At 39.2% G+C, this 27,992-nt stretch overlaps 1 protein-coding gene across 2 annotated transcripts; it reads right to left on the bottom strand.

Moving 5' to 3' along the window:
- Positions 1 to 27,983, bottom strand: YIPF4 (Yip1 domain family member 4). 2 transcript variants are annotated; one of them, XM_025354511.1, is made up of 6 exons: positions 27,638 to 27,983; positions 15,376 to 15,529; positions 13,679 to 13,850; positions 9,525 to 9,602; positions 6,083 to 6,196; positions 1 to 783 (listed from the first exon to the last, which is right to left on the bottom strand). In XM_025354511.1, exons 1-6 carry the CDS (start codon positions 27,714 to 27,716, stop codon positions 736 to 738), a joined length of 645 nt encoding a protein of 214 aa, XP_025210296.1. In that variant the 5' UTR covers positions 27,717 to 27,983; the 3' UTR covers positions 1 to 735. The 2 variants fall into 2 exon arrangements, with proteins under 2 accessions (XP_025210296.1, XP_025210295.1); XM_025354510.1 differs by lacking the exon at positions 1 to 783 and adding an exon at positions 1,301 to 2,405.
- Positions 27,984 to 27,992: the final 9 nt, after the last annotated feature.

Genomic DNA, 27,992 nt, shown 5'->3' with positions numbered 1-27,992 from the left:
GACAGAGTCTCACTCTATTGCCCAGGCTGGAGTGCAGTGGCACAATCTTGGCTCACTGCAACCTCCACCTCCAAGGGTTCAAGTGATTCTCCCTGCCTCAGTCTCCCAAGTAGCTGGGATTATACAGGTGCTTGCTACCACGCACAGCTAATTTTTATATTTTTAGTAGAGATGGGGTTTCGCCATGTTGGCCAGGCTGGTCTCAAACTCCTGACTCAAGCTGTTCATCCATTTTGGCCTCCCGAAGTGTTTGGATTACAGGCGTGAGCCACTGTGCCTGGCCTACAAATCCTGTTTTTAAACCGACAATCTGTTCTAACTACTTTGCTCATTAGCACACAAAGATGATATTGGTTGAGTTTGAAACATTGTAATTTGTATTTACAGAAACCATACCTTTTTAGAACAAAAATACCTCATTTTATCTTATATCATTAGGAATACATATGATCCATATGATTTTTAAAATTCATACCTTAAAGCAATGATAGTTTTAAAAAATGAAACCATTTTTTAATAGAGGTGATCCTAAAATACCTTCATTTATTGCCTTGTAAAATTCTACCTCCTGGTCCTGACCCCCAGGCTTTTTGTGAAAGATTCCAGGGTCAACACTATGAATGTCAAATATTATAATCCATTATAACAAAGTATTAACCTCAGCAATTTCTGAAGTGTAACAAATGTTTCTCTTACAGTTGCTGCTTCTGTAGGCATAGATATTTCCTGATTACTTCATATTATTCTAACTTCTAGAAGTCCTATCCCTCTGGTGCTTCTCACCTGTTTTTAAAAAAATCAGTACATGTAATTTTCTACATTATTCTAGCTCAAAGGTGCTCCACTTTTTCTGCAGCTTAAAATAAGTTTTTCTTTCTTTCCTTTTGGGATCAGGGGAAAGGAAGACGGGTGGGCTTGATAACATGTTCATTTGTAGGTTTGCTTCAGAGGTGCAAGATATTTCCTGATGGATAAGTTTGCTAAAGAAATACATACCGAGAGGTCGCCATGTTATCATACTGAGGACAGCAGGAAACTCTTCCGGGTGACACCAGAAAGGATAAAAAAATACAATAATTTGCTAATAGTTAACAGACATTTGCTATTTTGTGGACATAAATAAAATGATTTACCTACTTTACAAAGTAATACTAACTAAAGGTATATCTAAAAACCTTTGAAATTATTTGCAACAAATATTTCACTGATAAAAATTTCTTAATATTTCCCTTAGCAAAAACTGTACATTTGTTAGAGAGTACCTGATACTTGTTAAAATATCAAGTAATACAGGACATGGTGCTATAAAACAAAACACACAACTGGGAAGTATTTTATTTTTTTCTACTTCACATAACATTGTTCAAGACCACAAGATTTTAAAGGTCTCTTTCTCCAACTTTTATGATTTAGAAGTACCACTTAAAAATATTTACTGATGCTGTAAATATTACTGTTTTTGTACTAGTAACAATTTTAATGAATGCCATATCCATTATACCTCTTACTCCTTTGGTCAGAAAGATAAACAGAAACTTTCAATCAGATGTTCAGACATTCAAAAATGGTTTTGAAAAGTATACCCAAACAAACCAAATATATATCAGCAATTATTACAATCAGTTTAGTAGTTATTAAGAATTCTTAACAAGGAAGTATTGAAGCATGTGTGAGATTTAAAAAATTATATACAATTTTAAAAACAAATTTAAATTTTTAAATAAAAAAGATTAATGGCCAAATTAAAAAAAGTTTGTGCATCAGATTTAATATCTTAATGTTTATCAGAAATATATTTTGTGAATAAGAATTATTTCATAAATATATATGTATAAATATAAATATATATCTGCAGGATCTGTGATGCTGGAGAAAACATTTTGAAGAAAAAAATTGCACTTTAGATTATCAGGATATTGTCAAATTTACCCTTCAAGTGAAATATAATTACCAATCCAGGTGCTTTTGGCACAAGTTTTTAGGTGAATATTGACACAATCTTAAAAACACAATGCTTTTGTATTTTATTCACTGGAATATGGAGAATCAAGCAGAATTTAAAATTCTGATCCAAAAATCCCAGATAACTGCAATTGCTTAATTAAATACAAAAAAAAAAAATTGTTTTACAAAGCGCTTAAACTTCCCTTTCCATCTGGAACGTGTAAAATTTTGCCAGCAACAGGTTTTCTCCAATTCCTTCAGCAAGAATTCCCAGCCTACACACAAATGTGACACCATCTTTTTCTATTCATGTATAACTTGGATCACACACCAGTATATAAAGACAAAAAATAAATGTATAATAAAAAGATTGGATAAATCAGAAGAGGCTTTTTGGTCTTGAATTCTTCACCCACTAACAATGAAGCAGCACTGTAGGCAGCCCAAAACACACCAAACAGCTTAAAAAAAGGAAAAAAGACAAAAGGCAGCATATTAGCAAGTCGATTAACTTTTTGGATATCATAGAGTAAAAATGGTGTTTACAATATTTTTTAAAAATCAACAACCAATTTTGGTAAATAGCAAAACTTGTTACAAATGTTAAAAACTTATTAAGAATGTCCATCTTTGCTGTACTCCTTGACTTCTGTAAATGTGGTCTTATCAGACCTGTCTTATAAGAATCACTTGGGGTGCCTATTAAAAAGAGACTTGGGGGACTCTCTAGTTCTGTTGAATTATAACTTATTAGTTTTTTCTTTTTGAGTTATAATTTCTAAGGGAAGCATCTAGTTATCAGTATTTTAAATTAAGTTCCCTGGTAATTATGATTAGCCAACTTTTGAAAAAACTATTATTACACCAAATTACTGAGAGAAAACTAATTCCTGCAAAGTAGGAAATTTTCTTTTTCCTTCTAAATAAGAAAATCGATTAAGTAAAAATTTTATACAATATTTATTAAGTTTTTCCCCAAGAATAGGTAGAAATACAGGGTTGAATAAAAAAGAGAAAAACAAGACCACATTTTGGTCAAGAGTTTAAATAAAGTATACTATAGTTTTTGGATTACACACATACATACTTCTAAATTATTTCTACTGGAAACTTATGCAATACTTATTGATGTAGTCAACTAACACAATTTACAGCATAAAATTAAGGAAAAACTTCAAGGGAAATCAGGGAAACTATAATACGAACAGACCTGGCACAAGGCAGAGTTTCTAAACCTTGCAATATTGACATTTTAGGCTGCATACTTCTTGGCTGTGGGGAGCTATCCTGTGCATTATAGGATGGTTAGCAGCATCCCTGCCCTCTACACACTATATACTAGTAACACTTCTCAAAAATACCTCCAGATGTTGACAAACATCCCCTGGGGGACAAAATCGACCTCAGTTGAGAATCACTGCTATACAGGTAAAAACTAAATATTGGCAAACTTATTAAAAATGTATTTGGTCTGGTCCAGTTTTCCACTGGGTTTGTTGAACTTAAAAAAAAAAAAAAAAAGTCACCCTACAAAATAATTCAAACATACACAAAAGTACAGGGAAATATATAAAATAAAATTTGATCAAATTGCATTTGTATATCATGATTAAATTGTTTTCATTATAAATGGTTGAAGAGTGACAAGTATTACGAGATTTGATGTTAAATAAAATCAGTGCACTTAAACTATATATTCTAATGTTAGAGTTTACTGATTAATTTCGCATCGTATTTCTCAACAAACCACAGACTGAAATAAGAAATGTGTAATAGCTCACTAACTCAGAAGAGTAAGTGATCAGAAAAAAAATTTTGCCACAGAATAGTCTGAAGTTTAAAAACAATTTTATTCTAAAGTTTTAATGATATAAAAAAGAGTTTTCTATTTTATAATGATTTATATGTTGTATAAAGAATATTAAGGTCCAACTTTCAGATGAACTACATGATTAAAAATGACCAGAGAACAACGGTTTTAACCATTTTGGGAGTAGTCTCAGAAACAAGCTTAACCCAAGTGAAAAAGCACACACCAGGAAGTGATCGTGAGTGAGTGGTATGTTCACTAAGGCTGGAATAGGAGTAATTAAATGTCTGCTGCAACGTTGACTTTAAACTAAGTTCTAATAATGCCAATTTCAAAAAAAGACTTTAGGGTTATACTGAAGAAGAAAACAAGGTCTCTTTAGTCTCTGAAGTGTTTAAACACAAAGATTATCTCAAAATATTATAATTTGGATTTTTATTGAGACAAGGTCTCACTCTGTCGCCTACACTGGGGTACAATCACCGCTCACTGCAGCCTCGACCTCCTGGGCTCAGGCGATCCTCCCATCTCAGCCTCCTGAGTAGCTACGACTAACAGGTGCATGCCTCCATGCCCGACTAATTTTTGTATTTTTGGATAAATGGTTGAGTCTCAAACTGGGCTCAACTGATCCACCCACCTCAGCCTGCTGAATTGCTGGGATTTACGAAGGTGAGCCACCATACCTGGCCTATTTTATAATATTTGTAATAACAACAGCTTGAGTGCCTACTCTGTGCCAAGCACTGTACTAGGCAGAGACAGGGTCTTGCTCTGTCACCCAGGCTGGAGTGCAGTGGTGCAATCATGGCTCACTACAGCCATGGCCTCATGGGCCCAGGCAATCCTCCCACCTCAGCCTCCCAAGGAACTGAGACCACAGGTACCTGCCACCACATCTGCCTAATTTTTTGTGGAGATGGAGTTTAGACATGTTGCCCAGGCTGATCTCAAACTCCTGAGCTCAAGTAATCCACCCGCCTCAGCCTCCCAAAGTGCTGGGATTATAGGCCGTAGCCACCATGCCTGGTCAGCATTATATATACTTTAAACTCTTTGTAACAAACCCTAAAACGCAGTTGTTAAGTTTACCATTGTTAACAACAAAGTGACGGTAAGAAACGTTAAGATACCTTGGAAGACCAGACAACAACTAAGTGGCAGAACCAGGATTTGAATTTAGAACTGATTAGTTCCAAAAACTACACTTTCAATACCCAATGCTTATTATCAGTATCAGCTTAACGTAATTCTAACAGGAATCATTATTTCTTTTATATTGAAATTAGCAATAATTTCAACTGGCTCAGCTACTTAAAAACAAATACTTTCATGTGGAGGTTACATAACATCAGTTCTGAAAGTCATAGTCTTTAAAAGTTCCGTTCTCCATAAAGAACAAAATTATATTCACTGTGTAATATACATACATGTGTCAAGGCAGTCACTTATTCCCCAAAGTTGTTCAACATTAATAAATTCCAATGTTTAAGTTATATTACTCAAATAGTAATAAATACATTACTATTTATTAATACTTATCAGTAGATGTTTAAGTGTATGTACATATGTTAATTTAACATAAATAACACAAAGAAGTCCTGATCTCTGCATTACGGAAAATCCAATTTATTAGAAACACATCTATCATATTTGACAGGAAAGTTACTATTCAAACAGGAGTAACAGTTACTAAATAAATGTCCAGTGGAATTTTAAATAAATATTCCCCTCAAAATCTGTCAGATGAACTCATATTATAAATATAGAAAATAACTTTTAAATTCAACATTTAAAAAATGCTGACCAGGCCGGGTATGGTGGCTCATGCCTGTAATCCCAGCACTTTGGGAGGCCAAGGCAGGCAGATCACCTGAGGTCAGAAGTTCAAGACCAGTCTGGCCAACATGGTGAAACCCCATCTTTACTAAAAACAAAAAATTAGTCAGGCGTGGTGGCACACACATGTAGTCCCAGCTACTAGGGAGGCAGAGGCAGGATAATCACATGAATCTGGGAGGCACTCCAGCCTGGGTGACAGAGCAAGACTCCATCTCAAAAAAAAAAAAAAAAAAAAAAATCTGACTATAATATCCTGAAACCTGATTTGCTCTTTGTTTTTCCCCCTAGACAAATGGTAATATCTGGTGATTAAAAAGGAAAAAAATAAAAGAAATATAACTGGTAAAATCAGTAAGAAAGGTCACTTCCAAAATACTACCAACTGTTTGATAAAGAGTTTTATATCACAATATTCCCAGACAGAGGCCTAGTATACTTTTGATACTGGAAAACAGTAAACTATGTAATACATAATCCTTAACTTACTTTTATAAGTGTAGACACCACTTCAAATGATCCAACCACCAAAAGTATAGGGGCTATTACAATGAGAGGAAGTAATGAATATCCTATAACTCCAAGGACTTGGCCATATGCAACCTGTGAATTTTGAAAATTTCAAATAAATGTCATAGAAATCAAGATACTCATTTTAATCAAAATTGAACACCACATATTCCTTGCTGTATTCAAATAAATGTGAGCATTAAGAATAAATCATAATCTATTATACTCATTATTTCAAATTATCATATAGTCTCCCATGTTCCTGGGCAGTCTCACCAACCAACATGGTTTCAATTAAAATACATTTGCTAATACCCAAATCTACATTTCCAGCATTTACCTCTCTTGAGTTTCATACTACCTTCAGTATATCTCTACATTGCATTTTGTCACTACATCCCATTCAGATGAAAAATCCAAGGTCTAGAGAACCTAGATGTTACCAATGCAGACCAGAAAGAAAGGGAAGGTGGCCAGGAGAGACTGAAGAGAAAAATATTTTTTAGTGACTACTTTATGCCAAGTTCTGTGATAGGGCTTCACATGCTGTGGAGATCAAATGAAATAACAACCCTATGAAACAGGCATTATTGTCCCTATTGTGAAGAAATTGATTCTTAGAGAGAAACAATGCTTTGCTTAGGAAAGCAAAGCTAGTAAGGTGTCAGTGTTCAAATTAAAATCTAGGCCCCTAAACTCCTACATCAACAGTCTTGAATTACCAAAAAACATAATGATATATATTTTCATATATTATACTAGATTTTGTCTAGGACACAAGAAATAATATATAAACAAATATAATTTTGTGTCTATTAGAATTATTTTAAATTTCCATATGCAGAGTAAAAAAGTTTCACAGATGTTACTCTAAATTAATTAAAAAGTTTTATTAAGATGCTCGATCGAACATATTCTAATATCATTCACTTATGAAACTGAAAATAGAAGGGAAAAAATAAAGTTTTTTTAAAGACGGATCTCCCTCTGTTGCCCAGATTGGAGTGCAGTGGCGCGATCTCAGCTACCGTAACCTCCGCCTTCCAGGTTCAAGAGATTCTTCTGCCTCGGCCTCCTGAGTAGCCGGGACTACAGGCGTGTGCCACCATGCCCAGCTAATTTTTGTTGTTATTATTATTATTATTATTTTTGAGACAGAGTTTCGCTCTTATTGTCCAGGCTAAAGTGCAATGGCGCAATCATGGTTCACCACAACCTCTGCCTCCCGCGTTCAAGCAATTCTCCTGCCTCAGCCTCCCGAGTAGCGGGGATTGCAGGCATACGCTACCACATCTGGCTAATTTTGTATTTTTGGTAGAGATGAGGTTTCTCCATGTTGGACATGCTGGTCTCGCACTCCCGACCTCAGGTGATCCACCCGCCCCAGCCTCCCAAAGTGCTGGGATGACAGGTGTGAGCCACCATGCACGGCAATTTTTGTATTTTTAGTAGAGGCGGGATTTCACCATACTGGCCAGGCTAAAACAAAAACCAAAAAACCAACAACTACTCCTGGGCTCAAGTGATCCTCCTGCCTCAGCCTCCCAAGTAGCTGGGACTACAGGCGTGCGCCACCATACCCAGCTCAAAAGTCCTTATTTATTTATTTAGACAAGATCATACTGTCAGCCAGGCTAGAGTGTAGTGGCACAAACACAGCTCACCACAGCCATAATCCCTCAGGCTCAGGCAAGCCTCCTACCTCAGTCCCTGGTAGCTCGGACCACAAGCACACACTACTATGCCTGGCTAATTTTTAAAGAGATAGGGTCTCCCTACGTTGCCCAGGCTGGTCTTGGAACTCCTGGGTGCAAGCGATCCTCCTGCATCAGCATCCCAAAGTGCTGGAACTACAGGTATGAACCACGGCATCCAGCCCCTTTGAGTTCTGGTGTGATATCAGAGAATATTCACAATCATCTGAAAAGGTTACTAAAATACTCTCCCTTTTCAATTATATACCTGTATAAAGCCTTATTTTCTTCAGATACTTTAGCCAAAATAATATATCTTAACAGATTGAATGGAAAAAGCATATATTAGAATCCGATTTCCATTCAGCCAGACATTAAAGCTACTTACAAAAATGTAAAACAATGCTATGCTTCTAACTCTCTTGTTTTGGAAAATATGGTTGTTTTTCTTTAAATGTATTGTTTATGTTAAAATGTAGTTGGTTTATTGTTACAAATCTCTTTGGCAACGTGAGATCAAAACATTTGAGAATTTCCAAGAATAAATTCTGGCTGGGTGCAGTGGTTCACACCTGTAATCCTGGCACTTTGGGAGGCCGAGGCGGATCACCTGAGGTCGGGAGTTCGAGACTAGCTTGACCAACATAGTGAAACCCCATCTCTACTAAAAATACAAAAATTAGTTGGGCAGGGTGGCAAGTGCTTGTAATCCCAGCTACTCGGGAGGCTGAGGCAGGAGCATCGCTTAAACCTGAGAGGTGGAGGTTGCAGTGAGCCAAGATTATGCCACTGTACTCCAGCCTGGGTGACACAGAGTGAGACTCCATCTCAAAAAAAACAAAAATGAAATAGGCCGGGCATGGTGGCTCATGCCTGTAATCCCAGCACTTTGGGAGGCTGAGGCGGGTGGATCATGAGGTCAGGAGTTCAAGATCAGCCTGGCTAAGATGGTGTAACCCCATCTCTACTAAAAAATACAAAACTTAGCTGGGCACAGTGGTGGGCACCTGTAATCCCAGTTACTCGGGAGGCTGAGGCAGGAGAATTGCTTGAACCCGGGAGGCGGAGTTTGCAGTGAGCCGAGATCGCACCACCGAACTCTAGCCTGGGTGACAGAGCAAGACTCTGCTTCAAAATAAACAAACAAATAAATAAATAAATAAATAAATAAATTTTGGCTGGGCGCGGTAGCTCACACCTGTTATCCTAGCACTTAGGGAGGCCAAGGCGGGTAGATCACTTAAGGTTGGGAGTTCGAGACCAGCCTGGCCAACATGGTGAAACCCTGTCTCTACTAAAATTACAAAAATTAGCCAGGCGTGGTGGCACATGTCTATACTCCCAGCTACTTGGAAGGCTGAGGCAGGAGAATTGGGAACCCAGGAGGTGGAGGTTGCAAAGAGCCGAGATTGCCCCACTGCACTACAGCAGGATGACAAAGCAAGATTCCATTAAAAAAAAAAAATTAATAAATAAAAAAATAAATTCTATGCTTCCCTAAAAGGCTGCAATTACTTCATAAATGGGACGGGATATTTTCTTTTTCCTCATTTCTCGTACCATTTATTGAGTAAGCACAATACTAATGTTGATCATCTTAAAGGAACTAGCATAAAGCAATTCTGGGACAAGAAACAGTTTCTTGTATAGCTAATGATGACATCTGCAGTATCAAAAATCAAGCTCACCATAAAAAAGAAAGGTTATTTTCAAAATAAACTACTTACTTCTCCACCAAGAACTCTGGCCAGTAAGAAAATTGTTAGTGAACCAAATATCCAAATGGTTATAATCCATGAGACCACCTTAGGGAGAAATATCATGCAATTAATATTTTTATACCAAATAAGCTGATAATTTTCCAATAACTCAATTCTCTGCCATAAATGACAGTTTAGCACGCCCAATTTCAGGTCATAGAGATGTTATGTGGGCTCTCAGGTATCATTGCAAAACTTAATAAGAATATAATGTGTGATACAGTTTTACATCCAAATTAAAATCTTAGTAATTATCAATTGCCTAAAGAAACCTCAGTATTTCAAAATCTATGATAAAAGATTATTGCAAAAAAAGTGTTTACTATCAACCCCCTGTTTTACAGCATCCCACAAGAAAAAATTATTTCTGAAGTAAGTTATCAATCTTCTCTGGAAGTCTTTAAAATTTATGTTACATATTTATTCAAGTAATAGAATATGGAAGCCATTTCAGACAATTTTAACTCTTCAAACTTAGTGTAATGATACATACATATATTTATATTTTCAAGCTCTGTCTGCTGGGATGGTCTAGATATAACACCCCAGTAGCAACATAAGCACATTTATTGCCCAGATACTGGTTTCTTTTATTATTTATTATTTTATTTATGTATTTATTTAATAGAGACAAAGTCTTGCTATGTTATTTGTTTATTTACTTATTTACTTAAGAGAGACCAGGTCTCACTATGTTGCCCAGACTGGTCTCGAACTCCTGAGCTCAAGTGATCCTCCCACCTCAGCCTCCCAAAGTGCTGGGATTACAGTAGTGTGCCACCATGACCAGCCCCAGAAACTGGTTTCTAAATATCATTTCCTAATTAAAGGAAGTAGGACTTCTTTTTTTTTTTTTTTTTTTTGAGACGGAGTCTCGCTCTGTCGCCCAGGCTGGAGTGCAGTGGCCGGATCTCAGCTCACTGCAAGCTCCACCTCCTGGGTTTACGCCATTCTCCTGCCTCAGCCTCCCGAGTAGCTGGGACTACAGGCGCCCGCCACCTCGCCCGGCTAAGTTTTTGTATTTTTTAGTAGAGACGGGGTTTCACCGTGTCAGCCAGGATGGTCTCGATCAGGACTTCTTAAAGAAATGGTTGGCCAGTGCAGTGGCTCATGCCTGTTATCCCAGCACTTTGGGAGGCTGAGGCGGGTAGCTAACCTGAGGTCGGGAGTTCAAGACCAGCATGACCAACATGGAGAAACTCCGTTTCTACTAAAAAAAATTACAAAATTAGCCGGGCATGGTGGCGCATGCCTGTAATTCCAGCTATTCGGGAGGCTGAGGCAGGAGAATCACTTGAAACTGGTAGGCAGAGGTTGTGGTGAGCTGAGATCACACCACTGCACTCTAGCCTGGGTGACAAGAGTGAAACTCCGTCTCAAGAGAAAAAAAAAAAAAGAATGGTTGATTCCAAGGCTAGGGCAGGCAAAATACAAGATTAGCCCAGAACACTGTGTGAAGTAAGAAGGAAAGTAAGTACTGAAAAAAAAAAGAATGGGATATGTTGAAACGAGACACAAGGCAAGTTGAAGGAGCTCCCAATGGTTAAAGCTTGAAAAATCTGAGCAATAAAATAAATTATGACAGTACTGGATTATAACTCAAAGAATAAAATGAATGAGGGAAACAGAAAAATCATCATTCTGTAAACATTATAGTAATAATTACTACATGCACGATCTACCAACGGATGCTAAAATTAGTAGTCTAAAGTTAGATGGGAAACAGAATATTTGCATAGTTGCAAAGTATCTCCATAAGATATTTATTAATTACAAAGAGAAAAATAGTAACTTTACACTGGAGAAATTGAACAGATACTACCCCATCACCTAACCAAGTGATCAAGGTTAATATCACCAATAATAAGACGTATCAGTATCACACATTCCCTGTCAGTATACAGAGAGGGGGACAATGTCACTTCTGAGATATTCTTGCCAAAAATGCATAATCCAAATCAAATCATGAGAAAACATCAAGTAAATCCAAATTGAGTGACATTCTATGATGGTATAGTAATCTGTTTTTTTTTTTTTTCCTTTTTTTTTTTTTTGGAGACAGAGTCTCACTCTGTCGCCCAGGCTGGAGTGCAATGGCGCGATCTTGGCTCACTGCAACCTCCACCTCCCAGGTTCAAGCAATTCTCTGCCTCAACCTCCCGAGTAGCTGGGATTACAGCTACCTGTCACCATGCCCAGCTAATTTTTGTATTTTTAGGAGAGATGGGGTTTCACCATCTTGGCCAGGCTGGTCTTGAACTGCTGACCTCATGATCCACCCGCCTTGGCCTGTAGGCATGGGCCTAATCTTCTGTTTTTAACCTTAGAACCCTTTGTTCAGACGAAAGATTATACAAAACAGATACAATTAGAGATGTTCTAGATGAAGAATCAGTGGTAAGTAGGAGACCAGAGTCTCCATTCACCTTCTTCAATGGTCTTTGCAACACTTTAACAGAATATCTGATATAAACAGAATATCTGATATAAAATATCTGATATCTGATATTTACTAATCTAGGGTAAATATTAATAGGACTAGTATAGTAATGCATAAAGTATCTTGTGATGGAGAGATTATTCTGGATTACCTTGGTGGGCCTTAAATGTAGTAACAATTGTCCTTAAAAGATGAAAAATGAGGCTGGGCACAGCGGTTCAGCCTGTAATCCCAGCACTTTGGGATGCCAAGGTAGGCAGATTACCTGAGGTCAGGAGTTTGAGACCAGCCTGACCAACATGGTGAAACCCCATCTCTATTAAAAATACAAAATTAGCTGAGGGTGGTGGTGCATGTCTGTAATCCCAGCTATTTGGGATGCTGAGGCAGAAGAATCGCTTGAAGCCAGGAGGCAGAGGGTGCAGTGAGCTGAGATCATGCCATTGCACTCCAGCCTGGGCAACAAGAATGAAACTCCATCTCAAAAAAAAAAAAAGATGGAAACTCAAGGAGATTTAAGTATAATGGAGAAGAAGGTAATGTGATCATGGAACCAGAAATCATAGTGATGTAGCCAGAAGCCAAGGAATGCTGGCAGCCTCTGGAAGTAAAAGAAACAAGCAACAGATTCTGCCCTGGAGCCTCCACAGGAACCAGCCATGTAGACATTTTGACCTTGGTCAAAGCTTTATGACTCATTTTGGACTTCTGACATTCAGAACTGTAAAATAAATCTGTATTACTTAAAACCACTAAGCTTGTAGCAATTTATTAGAGCAGACACCAGAAACTCATTCATTTCCAAATCCCTGTGGTGAACAGTAACTTTTTACCCCCTCAAAGCCTTAAACTTTGCATGAGGGAGTGATGTATATATGTTGTGTTTTAGTAATAAAGTATCTGAAAGTAGGACAAAGGGATTAAAATACCAGTAGTAGTATAAAAACAAATACTGATGGAATCCTTCTCATCATTCATTTAAAGTAATGGTCATTTTAAGAACAGAATTATGAATGAATAAAAGGTAAGAAATATGAATATGAGTATTACATTTCAAACTGTTAATTGGGAAAATCAGAAGGTACATGAGCAGCCCTTCTGGTGACTTCTGGTCAGCTGGAAGTGGTTCTATCCATTTACCCCAGTGTGCTATACAAATACTAATACTTTTTTTTTTTTTTTTTTTTTTTTTTGAGATGGAGTCTCACTCTGTCGCCAGGCTGGAGTGCAGTGGCACGATCTCGGCTCACTGCAACCTCTGCCTCCCGGGTTCAAGCGATTCTCCTGCCTCAGCTTCCCGAATATCTGGGATTACAGGCGTGCACCACCATACCTAGATACTTTTTTTGTATTTTTAGTAGAGACAGGGTTTCACCTTGTTGGCCAGGATGGTCTCAATCTCCTGACCTCGTGATCCACCAGCCTCGGCCTCCCAAAGTGCTGGGATTACAGGCGTGAATCACCACATCTGGCCATTCTATGTCAATCGTGATGTGGAAAAGTATGAAAGCATTAATCTAAGGTACTCCTCACTTAATTATGGAACAGTTTTAGGAACAAGTGAGAAATAATGGGTAAAGCATTTCTCAAACATAATATGGTATATTACAGTTAATATCTTATATTTAATTTTTGAAACTCTCAAAATATTTAGAATTTGTATAAAATAAGATATACTTACCCTAAACTGTCCATATAATGATATCATGGAAAAGAAAAGAACAACAGCCAGAGGACCCCAAAAGTCAGGATTGTCTCTCACCACTTGTCTATTAAAACCAAGTGATGGCATTGGCATCAAAACACATCGAATTTTGTAGTAAATATCCTTTAGATCGATGTCCAATTCTTCCCTATAATTTTAAAATAAAAATTCTCAAAAGGCACACATTTCCAAATACTAAAACAGTTGCAAAAAAAATTAAGAAAACTTTAAATAAGACAGTATAATCTCCATAGGTCAACAAAACATTTGCATTTGAAGTGCCACATTTCACTAATTCCAAGGTGTACATTTTTAACATTCCAACATCTCTAAATGTGGAATATATCTCAATCACTGGTATCTTACAATCATCAGCCTGGAGTGACACCAAGTGTTTCTAATATTTACCTTTCCTTTCGCCAGTCTCCTGGAGGCACTATTTAAGAAAACTTTAAGTAAAATTTTCTGCTTGAGACTTTTTGGGCCTAATTCAGATGGCAAACCCATATGAGAACCAGTGTGGGTTTTACATTCTCTGGGGAAATTCTTTCTTTCCTTCAACATCTTATCCACTGCCAAACTGAAGCAAACTTCCTTGCTGTCTCTTTCTGTGTTATAAGTTATTTCTCATTCATCCTTACACTAATAAGGAGACAGCTCTTTGATGTCCCAGCTTTATGCTGTCTTATGCACTTTTCTGTTTAATTAATATGTAAAATAACTTCATCTTATAATCAATAGTGTCTTTGATTTGATGATATATGCTTTTTTTGCTGGTTTTTGAGATAAGAGTCTTGCTTTCTCACCCAGGCTGGAGTGCAGTGGTGCAATTTTGGCTCACTGCAACCTCTGTCTCCCGGGTTCAAGCGATTCTCATGCCTCAACCTCCTGAGCAACTGGGACTACAGGCCCGTGCCACCACGCCCAGCTAATTTTTTTTTGTATTTTTAGTAGAGATGGGGTTTCGCCATGTTGGCCAGGCTCGTCTTGAACTCCTAATCTCAAGTGATCCGCCCACCTCAGCCTCCCAAAGTGCTGGGATTACTGGCGTGAGCCACTATGCCTGGCAAATATATGGTGTATTAACATTAAGAAATTTCAGCACTTACTCTACTGATAATTAATACAAAGAAGATTCCAGAAATGCCTCAATTTTACTAGGCTATAGGTTCTTCTTTTCAAAATTATTTCTTTACTTTTTTCTCCAGATAACCACAAAATTTCAGATACTATAAAGAAAGTGAAAGCCTCTTTATATGTAGCTCTCCTCCCAGTGGCAGCTCTAGAATTTCTATATTGAAGAGATTTTGGAGTGGTAATCTTTTTGGAAATCTTAATTTGTCCGAAACTTAATTTCAACAGCAAGTACCTAAGAGCCTTGCTTTTTTAAACTGCATGATTACTTCAGATAGTTGACAGACCCAGGTAAGCTGGAGTAGACATACATGTGTGTGAGATACAGGATTACCATTCTTTTAATTTTTGTTTTTTAATTGGTTAAAAAATATTCTCTCATTATTATTTCAGTTTTTTAAATTGCTAGTAAAACTGACAATTGCTATAGCTTTTGACCAAAAAGGTTAATGTTTTCTCTCTACATAACCAGAAAGAATATAATCATCCCACAGACTAGCTCTAAAAACCAAAAAATATGTATTATTATTTTTACATACAAGAGTGGCTTGTTATCTTCAGGATCATCATCTTCAACTTCCAGAAGCCAGCCATACCCTCTTTGTCTCAGAAATGTAGTAGCTGTAGATTCTTTGATAAAATCTCCGCCAAGATTTAATTTGACATCTGGGGATGCTATTGAACCACTGAGATCTTAGGAGAAAAGAGGACAAAACTATATAAACTAAGAAACAATGTGTGAATCTTAACCAAAGTGAGCAGATATTCAACTAAAATAATTATCATTTGAAGATCTCTATGAACATCTGCTATTGCATATAATCTTCAAATTTCATAGTGATAAGATATCTAAAAACCATCATTTATTTTATAAGAATAAAATGAAAGATGAAAGAAGTGAAAAGACATGCAAAAGGTTTCACAGCTAATTAGCCAGACTGGTATCAGAATCTAGACTTCACAACAGTAATTCCTTAAAATTTCAATGGAAAATACATGCAAAATATGTTACACGACATCATTTTGGATTCCTTCATTATTATACATACCATGTGCCTCAGAACAAAGTAACTGAATAAATTCTTTTCAGAGGTATTACATATGTATATATACAAACTATTAGACAATTTATTTGCTAAAGGAAATTGTAGATAATTTCTCTCTACCTTTTCATGTATTTATTTATTCACACATTCTTTCATTTAAATCATCACATATCTATGCTAAGTGTTTCATATATTAATGTTTAGTTCTTGATAAATCTGGTAAGAGTCCCTGTTATTTCAGCCAAAATTTCCCTTTTCTTCACATAATTACATCATTCATCTTTAGTTTTGGCAAAAATAAATAAAGGGCTATGTTTTTTGTTTTTATTTTTTAGGTCAGCTCTAAAAAGAGGTGAAGAGATTCAGTTATCCATATTAAAAAATAAATTCCATGTAGAGTCTGCACAGTATCTTAGGACTTACAGATAATCGTGGTAGTACTAATGCTACATTTTCTAGTTAAAACAATGGAAATAGTTAAGGATTTGCCTGAGGTCACATAGCGATTAAAAAGAAAAAGCACATTTGTAGGATCAGACAATATACATTAATAAACAACCATCAACACAGTCAGTGCAAGTCACATGATTATAGTATTATTTCAGAAAAATACTTTTGGAAACAACAAACCAGAACACTCTAACACAGATAGATACTTCTCTGGAGATCATGTCCAACCAATACCAAAGTTAGCTTCCTTAAAAAACAAAAAACTGTTTTTCATATACAGTACAAAGAGCTTAATTTGCATAATACTCTATGAGTCACATCCTGGCCTGCTTGTGACAACTCCTGCAATTAAGTTTGACAAATGTTTACATTCTGAAGCTAAGTCCCAGCTTAGCTACTAACTGATACAGCAAATCATTCATGTTTTCTGGGTCCTAGCATCCTATTCAAAGTTCTTCCCAGGTTAAACATTATATGATTCTAAAAAGTTTTTATAAAGGAGCTCACTCAGAGATAAAATATAAGTATATTTGAATTCACCACCTAAAGTTTAAAAATAATCCCTGTACATGTTATCATATAATCGTGTAGTTAAAATATTCTCTTAAAAGTGCTTGCTACTTCATCTTAATCTAAGTTGAAATGAGAGAGGTGGAATTTAAAAGTCTATTTCTAATAGATACAAAGAGTGTTTTTTCTTTTCTTCTTTTTTCTGCATCATAGTCTCACTCTGTTGACAGGCTGGAGTGCAGTGGCGTCATCTCGGCTCACTGCAACCTCCGCCTCCTGGGTTCAAACCATTCTCCCACCCCAGCCTCCTGAGCTGGGATTACAGGTGCATACCACCATGCCCAGCTAATTCTTATTTATTTATTTATGTATTTATCTATTTATTTATTGAGACGGAATCTTGCTCTCTCTCCCAGGCTGGAGTGCAGTGGTGCAATCCCAGCTCACTGCAATCTCCACCTCCTGGGTTCAAGTGATTCTCTTGCCTCAGCCTCCTGAGTAGCTGAGATTACTGGCGTGCACCACTATGCCTGGCTCATTTTTATATTTTTAGGAGAGATGGGGTTTTGCCATGTTGGCCAGGCTGGTCTCAAACTCCTGACCTCAGGTAATCTGCCTACCTTGTCCTTCCCCACGTGCTGGGATTACAGGTGTGAGCCACCGCACTAGGTCAGAGTGTTTTTTCTTGATTTAACAAGAAGATTTAGATCCAGAAATCACTAGTACAGCAGTGACGTTGGAGGTTTTGCAATTATGAGGCTGGAAAGGACCTTAACAACTGTTTCCTGGTTTCTAGAAAGGACTGCACATAAAGTCCTTAATCTAAAGCAAAAAAGGATAAATTATAGTGCTAAGAAATGTTGTGCTTCAGAACTGTACATGTTTAGCAGTTTGTCATGGCATGGATGCAAGAACCTCAAAAAGGTATCTTCAGGCCAGGCGCAGCAGCTCATGCCTGTAATACCAGCACCTTGGGAAGCCGAGGTGGGTGGATCACGAGGTCAGGAGATCAAGACCATCCTGGCTAAAACGGTGAAACCCCGTCTCTACTAAAAAAAATACAAGAAAATTAGCCGGGCGTGGTGGTGGGCACCTGTAGTCCCAGCTACTCGGGAGGCTGAGGCAGGAGAATGGCATGAACCCGGGAGGCGGAGCTTGCAGTGAGCCGAGATCGCACCACTGCACTCCAGTCTGGGTGACACAGCGAGACTCCGTCTCAAACCAAAAAAAAAAGCATCTTCAGCTTACAGATTTTGTAGTACTTTCTGTTCCATGTAAAGTAGAAAAATATCAAGGACACATGTGGGAATGCCAGCAATAGCAGTTTGACAACTCCCCTAGTATCCCCAAGACATAATTGTGAGTGAGAAAGAACAGGAAACTCCAAAAAATTGGCAGTAGTTTAACATGTTATCAAGTTAACAAGTGGAGAATGATGTCAGAAAGCAAGGAAAACAATTAAAAATCACTCCAGGAGCATGGCTGACTTAATTTAAACCAGAGTAAGAACGAGCTAGTTTGGTTGCCAGCTCTTGGATAGATGTCCAGATAGTAAAACATGAATTTTATGTTAATTTCTACTTACTATACTATAATATTCTTGTCATTTTCTAAGTAAAAACAATGTAAAGATAATACATATAAAAGTGGATTTAAAAAGAAACAATCTTTTAAAAAATCTACTGTAAAAGGAAATTTTAAAAATGTTTCTACTGGCCGGGCGCGGTGGCTCAAGCCTGTAATCCCAGCACTTTGGGAGGCCGAGACGGGCGGATCACGAGGTCGGGAGATCGAGACCATCCTGGCTAACATGGTGAAACCCCGTCTCTACTAAAAATTACAAAAAACTAGCCGGGCGAGGTGGCGGGCGCCTGTGGTCCCAGCTACTCGGGAGGCTGAGGCAGGAGAATGGCGTAAGCCCGGGAGGCGGAGCTTGCAGTGAGCCGAGATCGCGCCACTGCACTCCAGCCTGGGCGACAGAGCGAGACTCCGCCTCAAAAAAAAAAAAAAAAAAAAAAAAAAAAATGTTTCTACTGCTATTTTAGCTCAGAGTGAAGAATATCAGTAAATTTCAAGTCTTATTGAAAGCCACCTTTGGAAAACTCACACAATAAAATTAACAGGAATTTTTCTTCCCTTTCAACTCAAATGTATGACTGGGTATGGGATCCCTTCTCTGAATCTTCTGCTCAGCCTGAGAATCTGAAAGAGGAAAACTTAGTGCAGTGTGACAGTACACTAAAGATGAAATTTACTACTGATCTGCCCCTAGACAAGTTCCCGATTTCTGTGAAAGAAAAGTATCCTGCAATAAACAATGAACATTTTGTGGCACTCGCCACATTCTCATATATAAAGAAGCTTTTCCTTATTTAACAAGCAACAAGAGCAAGAACAAAAATCATCTCATTTCATCTCATCTCAGACTTGAAAATGAAGTCTACGTGTGCTTCAGTATGACCCAGAATTGTGTATTTGTGCAGCAAAAACAAAAACAAGCATATGTTTTTGCACTAAAAGATATTAATAAATTTCATTATTTCATTTGAGTTATAAGGATACCATTTTATTTTTTTATTTTTTAGACAGAGTCTCTCTGTTGTCCAGGCTGGAGTGCATGATCATAACTCACTGCAATCTCCACCTCCCAGGTTCAAGCGATTCAACTGCCTCAGCCTCTCGAGCAGCTGGGATTACAGGCACCACCATGCCAAGCTAAGTTTTGTATTTTTAGTACAGATGGGGTTTCAATATGTTGGCCAGTCTGGTCCTGAACTCCTGGCCTCATGTAATCCACCTGTCTTGGCCTCCCAAAGGGCTGGGATTAAAGGCAAGAGCCACCATACCTGGCCTAAGGATACCATTTTAATGTATACACAGGCCTATGAAAGAGATCAAGAAACTGATGCATGTGCATAATTTTGTAATTGCTAGACCTATACTGGAGCTTGATCATGTTACTCTGTAAAAAAATGTTTTTTTCGGCAGGGCGCAGTGGCTCAGACCTGTAATCCCAGCACTTGTGAGGCCGAGGCGGGCGGATCACGAGGTCGAGAGATCGAGACCATCCTGGCCAACATGGTGAAACCCTGTCTCTACTAAAAATGCAAAAATTAGCTGGGTGTGGTGGCGTGCACCTGTAGTGCCAGCTACTCGAGCGGCTGAGGCAGGAGAATTGCTTGAACCCGGGAGGTGGAGGTTGCACTGAGCCGAGATCATGCCACTGCACTCCAACCGGGCAACACAGCGTGACTCCATCTCAAAAAAAAAAAAAAAGAAAAAGAAAATGTTTCTTTCAATGTCTTGTATAAATTTTTGTCTTAGGTTATATTTTTAATCATGTTATCCTGGTTTATGGCTTTAGTAGCTTTTCTATCAAATATTATCAGTAAATTTTCATATTGTAAATAATTAAATTCTGTAATTTATCTGATTCTCTGATTAACAAAAAGATGAAATTTCTTTTGTCTTATGTCTTTAAATTTTTTATTTTGAAAAGTTATAGATTCATAGAAAGTTACAAAAATAGAAAAGAGAGGTCATATGTACCCTTTACCCAGTTTCCCCCAATAGTACCAACTCACATAACTATCAAATTCAGGAACACTGACACTAGTATAATCCATAGACCTTAATCAGATTTCACCAGTTTGACATGCGCTCATTTGTGTGTGTGTATGTGTGTTTATAGTTATATGCAATTTAAACACATTTGTAGATTTGTGTAATGCCTTATGAGTTTTAAAACTCATGAAAGTAAGTAGATTAATTAATGAAAAAAGTAAATCTTGTTTAAATTCCCTAAGAAAGGTTGGCTAAAATGTCATTTTCAGTTTTCAAAAAGGAAAAAAAAGTTATTCTTGCAACCGTTACATACTATATATCATACTTCACCAGCATATTGTATAGAAAATATTTGTGATAAGACTAGACCTATATGGATATTATTTTTCATAAGTAGGAATCATAGAGTTTGAGACCAACCTGGCCAAGATGGTGAAACCCCATTCTACCAAAAATACATAAATTAGCCAGGTGCGGTGGCAGGTGCCTATAATCCCAGTTACTCGGGAAGCTGAGGCAGGAGAATTGCTTGAACCTGGGAGGCGGAGGTTGCAGTGAGCTGAGATTGCGCCACTGCACTCTAGCCTGGGCGACAGAGCAAGACTCCGTCTCAAAAAAAAAAAAAAAAAAAAAAAAAAGGAAAAACTAAAGATTCCTCTGTCTACACTACTAACTTGTATTAGAGGTGACGTCCTTTCCAGGAAGGGGGAACGTCAAAGAATAGGCTAAATGGTCACAATAACAGAGTGACAGAAATTTATCATTTACTCAAAAGAACAATGACAGTAATTATCTACAATTTAGTGATCACTGTATTGTGAGCTGTAGGTATTATCATTTTTATATAGGAATAAAAAGGAAGAAGCCAAGGTTGAAATGCAATATATTGAGTCCAGTTCTCTTTACTAGATTTATAAAACCTACCATCAACATTTCCTTGCATCTATCTCAAAGGCATCTAAAATTCAATATTCCAAAACTGAGATATCTCAGGTCTTCCTCCACTTTTTTTCATTAAATGATACTACTAATCTATCCAGCATTGTAAGCTAGAAGCTTATCCTTGATGGTTTGCTTTATTTGCATGTTCCCTCTCCATCCAAACCACCACTAAATTGTCAGTTTTACCTCTAAATATTTTTAAACCATGTCTGTCCACTTACCATTTCTACCACCAGTAGCAAGCTAATGCAAACCATCAACTCCTGCCTACATGATTACAATGGTGTACGAACTGCTTTCCCCCCAGTCATTTTTGTCTCCTTCCAATCCATACTCTTCACTGTACCCAGGAGACTCTTTCTAAGATGCAAATATTTCACTCTTCTGTTTAGAATCCTTCATCTCCCTCCCCCAGTTGCTTTTCTGGCTCAAGTCCAATAATTTCTACATGTCCTATCTTCTTATCCAGGCCCACTTATCTGCTCTCCTCCCCATCTGGACTCTACACCCTAGCCACGCTAAGCCTCTCATTTCTTTGAATGAACCTGGATTCTATTTGCCTCAGGGACCTTGTACGAGGCTATTTGCTCTAACTTCAGATAATTAAATATCATCCATTCTTTAGTTCTCGGATATACTTGCTGTATTAGTCCATTCTTGCATTGCTCTAAAGAACTACCTGAGACTGGGTAATTTATAAAGAAAAGAGGTTTGACTCACAGTTCCACAGGCTCTACAGGAAGCATGGCTGGGTAAGCCTTAGGAAACTTACAATCACAGCAGATTGCAAAGGGGGAAGCAGGCAGTTTTATATGGCCAGAGGAGAGAGAGATAGTGGAGGTGCTACACCCTTTTAAAAAACCAGACCTTGTGAGAACTCACTATGACAAGAACAGCAAGGGGGAAGTCCACCTCCATGATTCAGTCACCTCCCACCAGGCCTCTCCTCCAACACTGAAGATTACAATTCAACATGAGATTTGGGCAGGGACACAAATCCAAATCATTATACTTGCTTAAGCAAATTTTCCTTGATCTTGCAGACTAGACTATGTAGGTTCCTTTCATAGTTCCCTCCACTTTTCCTTCATTATATTTATCACTGTATATAATTACATATTTGTGTAATTACTTGATTGATGTCTATAAAATCTATGAAGAGATAGACTATTTGGGATTTTTGGGGGCGTTTGTCTTGGTACACATAGACCCAGTACTTATATTAGTGCCTGACCCATAGTAGGCAATCAACAAATGTGCATGCTTATTGAATGAATTAATTAATGGAAGGGCAAACAATACCATAAAGCTTAAATTAAGAAGTGACATTAGGCCTGGCATGGTGACTCACGCCTGTAATCAATCCCAGCACTTTGGGAGGCAGAGGCGGGCAGATCACTTGAGGTCAGGAGTTTGAGACCAGCTTGACCAACATGGTAAAACCCCGTTTCTAGTAAAAAAAAAAAATACAAAAAATAGCTGAGCATGGTGGCAGGCCCCTGTAATCCCAGCTACTTGGGAGGCTGAGACAGGAGAATTGTTTGAACCTGGGAGGCAGAGGTTGCAATGAGCCAAGACTGCACCATTGCACTCCAGCCTGGGCAACAGAGCAAGACTCTTGTCTCCAAAAAAAAAAAAAAAAGACAGATAAATGAAAGCAAAAATAATTTATTCTACAAATAATTCTTTTGTGATATTTATACCATGGGTTCTATGATAGGTACTGGGGTATAGAAAATATTAGGAAGTTTCCATTTCTGAGGGACAGTTAAAGTAAGTGTTACCAAGGAAAGAGCATTTGAGTTCAGTCTCAGGTTTTAACTTGAGGCGAGGAGGAGAAAGACATTCTAAGCATGAAGATCAGAATCTGCATACACATGGAGACAAAACACCAAAGCACATTTTAGAATAAAGGGTATGTGTGGACACATAGTAAGGATAGGTATCATTAAGAATGAGGGATTTGGACAGAATCTAGAAGGAAGGGTATACACTGAAAACATCTATAAGTTGAAAATATTCATGGTTAGTAAAACAGTATAAAAAGGGGAGAAGCAAGAATTTATGTGACATGTAGAAACCAGGGAAAAGACTTGGAGCTGTACAGTAAAATGTTGATATTGGAAAACAATAAAAAAATAAGTGTGGGGTCAGTTAACACTGAAACCCAAGCAGCAAAATCATTACTCACATATGTTGAACACTTAACTCTTCCAGATATAGTAGTAAATACTTTACATTTGCAAAATATTTGCACACTTGGGTATTCTTATTCCCAATTTGTATATGAGGAAAATGAGGTTAAGAAAGGGTAAATTGGTCGGGCACGGTGGCTCACACCTATAGTCCCAGCACTTCGGGAAGCTGAGGCAGGCGGATCACGAGGTCAGGAGTTCGAGAACAGCTTGGCCAATGTAGTGAAACCCCATCTCTAACGATACAAAAAATTAGCTGGGTGTGGTGGCGTGAGCCTGTAATCCCAGCTACTTGGGAGGCTGAGGCAGGAGAATCGCTTGAACCCAGGAGGCAGAGGTTGCAGTGAGCCAAGATCGCGCCACTGCACTCCAGCCTGGGTGACAGGGCAAGACTCCGTCTCAAAAAAGAAAAAAAAAGGGCCGGGCGCAGTGGCTCAAGCCTGTAATCCCAGCACTTTGGGAGTCCAAGACGGGCGGATCACGAGGTCAGGAGATCGAGACCATCCTGGCTAACACGGTGAAACCCCGTCTCTACTAAAAATACAAGAAAATTAGCCGGGCGAGGTGGCGGGCGCTTGTAGTCCCAGCTACTCCGGAGGCTGAGGCAGGAGAATGGCGTGAACTCGGGGGCGCGGAGCTTGCAGTGAGCCGAGATCGCGCCACTGCACTCCAGCCTGGGGCACAGAGCAAGACTCTGTCTCAAAAAAAAAAAAAAAAAAAAAAAAAAAAGGTAAGTAGCTTGCCCAAGATCACATGCAGAGTAATTGATAAAAGCCAGGATGCAAATCCAGGACTCTTCCATACTTCAGATACACAATTTAGAAAAATGTAAGAAAGAGACAGCAGAAAGAAACATGAGGAGATAGCAGACTAGCTCTTTGGTTTTGTTTTTTTGAGATGGGGTCTCACTAGGTTCCCTTGGGTGGCCTCAAACTTCTGGGCTCAAACAATCATCTTGCTTCAGCCTCCTGAGTAGCTGGGATTACAGGCGCACGCTACCACACCTGGCTGTAGACTAGCTCTTAATTACAGATCTATCATGTGGAAGTTGCTAAACCTCTCTAAGCCTCTGTTTCTCTTTTTCTTTCTTTTTTTTTTTTTCAGTCAGGGTCTTGCTTTGTTGCCTAGGCTGGAACACACTGGCACAATCATAGCTCACTGCAGCCTAGACCTCTGGGTCTCAAGTGAGGCTCAGAGCAGCTGACCCCATGGTAGCTGGGACCACAGGTGTGCACTACCACGGTTGGCTAATTTTTTTTTGTTTGTTTTTTGAGACAGAGTCTTGCCCTGTCACTCAGGCTGGAGTGCAATGGCGTGATCTTGGCTCACTGCAACCTCTGCCTTCTGGGTTCAAGTGATTCTCCTGCCTCAGCCTCCTGAGTAGCTGGGATTGGGATTACAGGTGCATGCCACCACGCCCAGCTAATTTTTTGTATTTTTTGTAGAGATGGGGCTTTGCCATGTTGCCCAGGCTAGTGTCAAACTCCCGAGCTCAAGCTATCTGTCCACCTCAGCCTAAAGTGCTGGGATTACAGGTGTGAGCCAGCCCACCTCAGTTTCTTTATAGAATACAGGAATAATAAAGGTCATTGGGAGTCTAATTAAGAACAAATGAGGCTGGGCGTGGTGGCTCACACCTGTAATCCCAGTACTTTGGGAGCCCAAGGTGGGTGGATGACTTGAGCCTAGGAGTTCAAGACCAGCCTGTGAAACATGGTGAAACCCTGTCTCTACAAAAAATACAAAAATTAACTGGGCATGGTGGCGTACACCTGTAGTCCCAGCTACTTAGGAGGCTGAGGCAGGAGAATCACTTGATCCCAGGAGGTGGAGACTGCAGTGAGCTGAGATCAAGCCACTGCACTCCAGCCTCTGCGAGGGGAGTGAAACTCTGTCTCAAAAAAGAAAAAAAAAAAAAAGATCAAATGAGTAGTATACTTAAAATACTCTAAATTTAAACTGTACAATATCATATTGTGTGAGGATATTATGCATACACATATAGCTCCTTGGATATATAGATCTATATGTCTCCTGAGGAAATACAGAGAAGTTTGAATAAACTTTATGGATTTTTACTTATTTCAGGTTTCTTAGTATATGGAATCAATGGGTTATCTACTTACATTATTGTCAGATTTCTTAGGCATATTTAAGAAAACTAATTCCTGAGGGAAGGGAGAATGAAAAGAATAAATACATAGAAACATGAGTTTGAACAAACATCATGTTCTGACACTTAATGGAAACAATTTTTTTAAACCTGGGAAATTAGTTGATATTACTCCCTAAGCATCATGCTACCAAATGTAGATGAAACAAACTGAAATATTTTGGGGTGCTGTATCTCAGCTTAAAAGAAATTTACGGCTGGGCTGGTAGCTCACATCTGTAATCCCAGCAATTTGGGAGGCCAATAATCTGAGACAAGCCTAGGCAACCTAGTGAGATCTACAAAAAGTTTAAAAAATTAGGCCGGGCGCGGCGGCTCACGCCTGTAATCCCAGCACTTTGGGAGACTGAGGTGGGTGGATCACGAGGTCAGGAGATGGAGACTATCCTGGCTAACACAGTGAAACCCCGTCTCTACTAAAAAAATACAAAAAAATTAGCCGGGCGTGGTGGTGGGCGCCTGTAGTCCCAGCTACTCGGGAGGCTGAGGCAGGAGAATGGCATGAACAGGGGAAGCGGAGCTTGCAGTGAGCCGAGATTGCGCCACTGCACTCCAGCCTGGGCGACAGAGTGAGACTCCGCCTCAAAAAAAAAAAAAAAAAAAAAAAAATTAGCTGGGCATGGTGGCGCAGACCTTAGGGTTTCGTGGGTCCACTTGAAGAGAATAAGCCACCCAGAAAAACCAGCCACCAGATAGTCTCCAGCTACTCAGGAGCCTGAAGCGATCATGAGAGCCCAGGAGTTTGAGGTTACAGTGAGCTATGATCAAACCACTGCACTCCAGCCTGGCAACAGAGTGAGACCCCACCTCAAAAAAAAAAAAAAAAAAAAAGAACAAAAGAAAAAAAGTAAATGTATCAGCTATGTTCCCTTTGACAGACAAAAATTTTATTGTACATTTTAAATTATGACCAGTACTATTTTTAAAAAACAATGCCAAACAGCACAACAAGAAAAACAAAAGGGAAAACAAGCTATACTGATACACCATAAATTTTCTTAGAAAAATCTAGCTTCTTTTTCAGACTGAAATTTCTGTAAACATAATTTATGTTTTCATAGCAGGCAGTAAGTCTGGTCACTGGAAAATAACTGGTGCACGAAGTGCAATAAAAATTTGAAAATGACTAGCAGAATAATATCCAGGTTATGAGTTGGATAAGGAACTGAGAAAAGGAGGAAAACATTCTCCTGTGCTGTAGAAAAGTATCTCTAGCACAATCGCTTCCTCAGAATAGTACAAAGAAATCTGTAGGGGCTACTGGAAACACATAGTTGGATTATGCTAAATTTCCAATATACCTGGATCAATTTATCTGAATACTGAGGTGAAACACTACAAAATGGGAGGAAAACGGGGACTCGGGTAAGACATCAAATTCAATAAAAACTAGTTTGCATTTGCAGTGCGAATCTGATCCCAGACTCCCCCCCCCCAAAAATGTGATCTCCACTGAGTTTGTATTTGCAGTGCCGAATCTTATCCCAGACCCCCCAAAAAAGTTATCTGTTGATACATAACAGAAGAAAACAGTCCTCCTTCCTTATTCTCATTCTTTGAGATGTCCCTTGGCCAATCTGTTCTTTTTCTCAGTAACGGCGATTAATTCCAGAAATAAAACCTTAGGGTTTCGTGGGTCCACTTGAAGAGAATAAGCCACCCAGAAAAACCAGCCACCAGACGGTGTGGGGAAAGCTAAGGGCTGACCGAGTAACTTGATGCTTTAAAAAGCAGCTCCCTACACCCCTCCCTCCGTCCTTCGGGGCCTCTTGGAAGGCCCGGCAGGCGCGGTGGGCTGCAGTCACCAGTCAGCTTCCTGCCTGTCCCCACCCGGCCACGACCGCCTCGGCACCAGAAAGACCCTACGGCGTCGGGTCCTGGCTTCCTCCGGGTGACAGCCCTTCCAGGGGCTCAGCCTCACCTTCCGCGTCTGCTGAGGAGACAAAGGTGAAGTCCCCGTTAGTGGGGGCATAGGCCGGGGGCGGGCCCGGAGGCTGCATCTCGCGGCCCCTCAGAGCCGGCCGCGTTAGAGGAGGCTGCGGCTGGGCCCAGACCGCGAGGCTGCCGCGGCACCGACCCGCACGCTTGCCCTACGGTGCGGCCTACGAGTCTCGACGTGCAAGCTGGGATCGAGGCCAGAGACGGGCACAGCAGGCCGCTGGGCTGTCCCGAGACTGCCCCACCAAAGTCCTCTTGGTGGCTACCACCCAAGCACCACGACGCCGGCGCCCTGACAGGACCATAACAGTGACAGCGCCGCTGCGATTGGCTCTTTG

The sequence above is a fragment of the Theropithecus gelada genome, chromosome 13 (assembly GCF_003255815.1).
Source record: "Theropithecus gelada isolate Dixy chromosome 13, Tgel_1.0, whole genome shotgun sequence".
Lineage (NCBI taxonomy): Eukaryota > Metazoa > Chordata > Mammalia > Primates > Cercopithecidae > Theropithecus > Theropithecus gelada.
Note: the sequence above shows the minus strand (reverse complement) of the source record. Positions and strands in the feature narration are given on the sequence as shown.

What these genes read in the sequence shown, in the direction of transcription:
- YIPF4 (XM_025354510.1), bottom strand. Translation starts at nt 27,716, where the DNA reads ATGCAGCCTCCGGGCCCGCCCCCGGCCTATGCCCCCACTAACGGGGAC. An exon ending in CATTATATGGACAGTTTAGG is followed by an intron (nt 9,603 to 13,678) that starts GTAAGTATATCT and finishes TTTCTCCCTAAG; the next exon opens with GTGGTCTCATGGATTATAAC. An exon ending in TGGTGTCTACACTTATAAAA is followed by an intron (nt 2,406 to 6,082) that starts GTAAGTTAAGGA and finishes CCTTTTTTTAAG; the next exon opens with CTGTTTGGTGTGTTTTGGGC.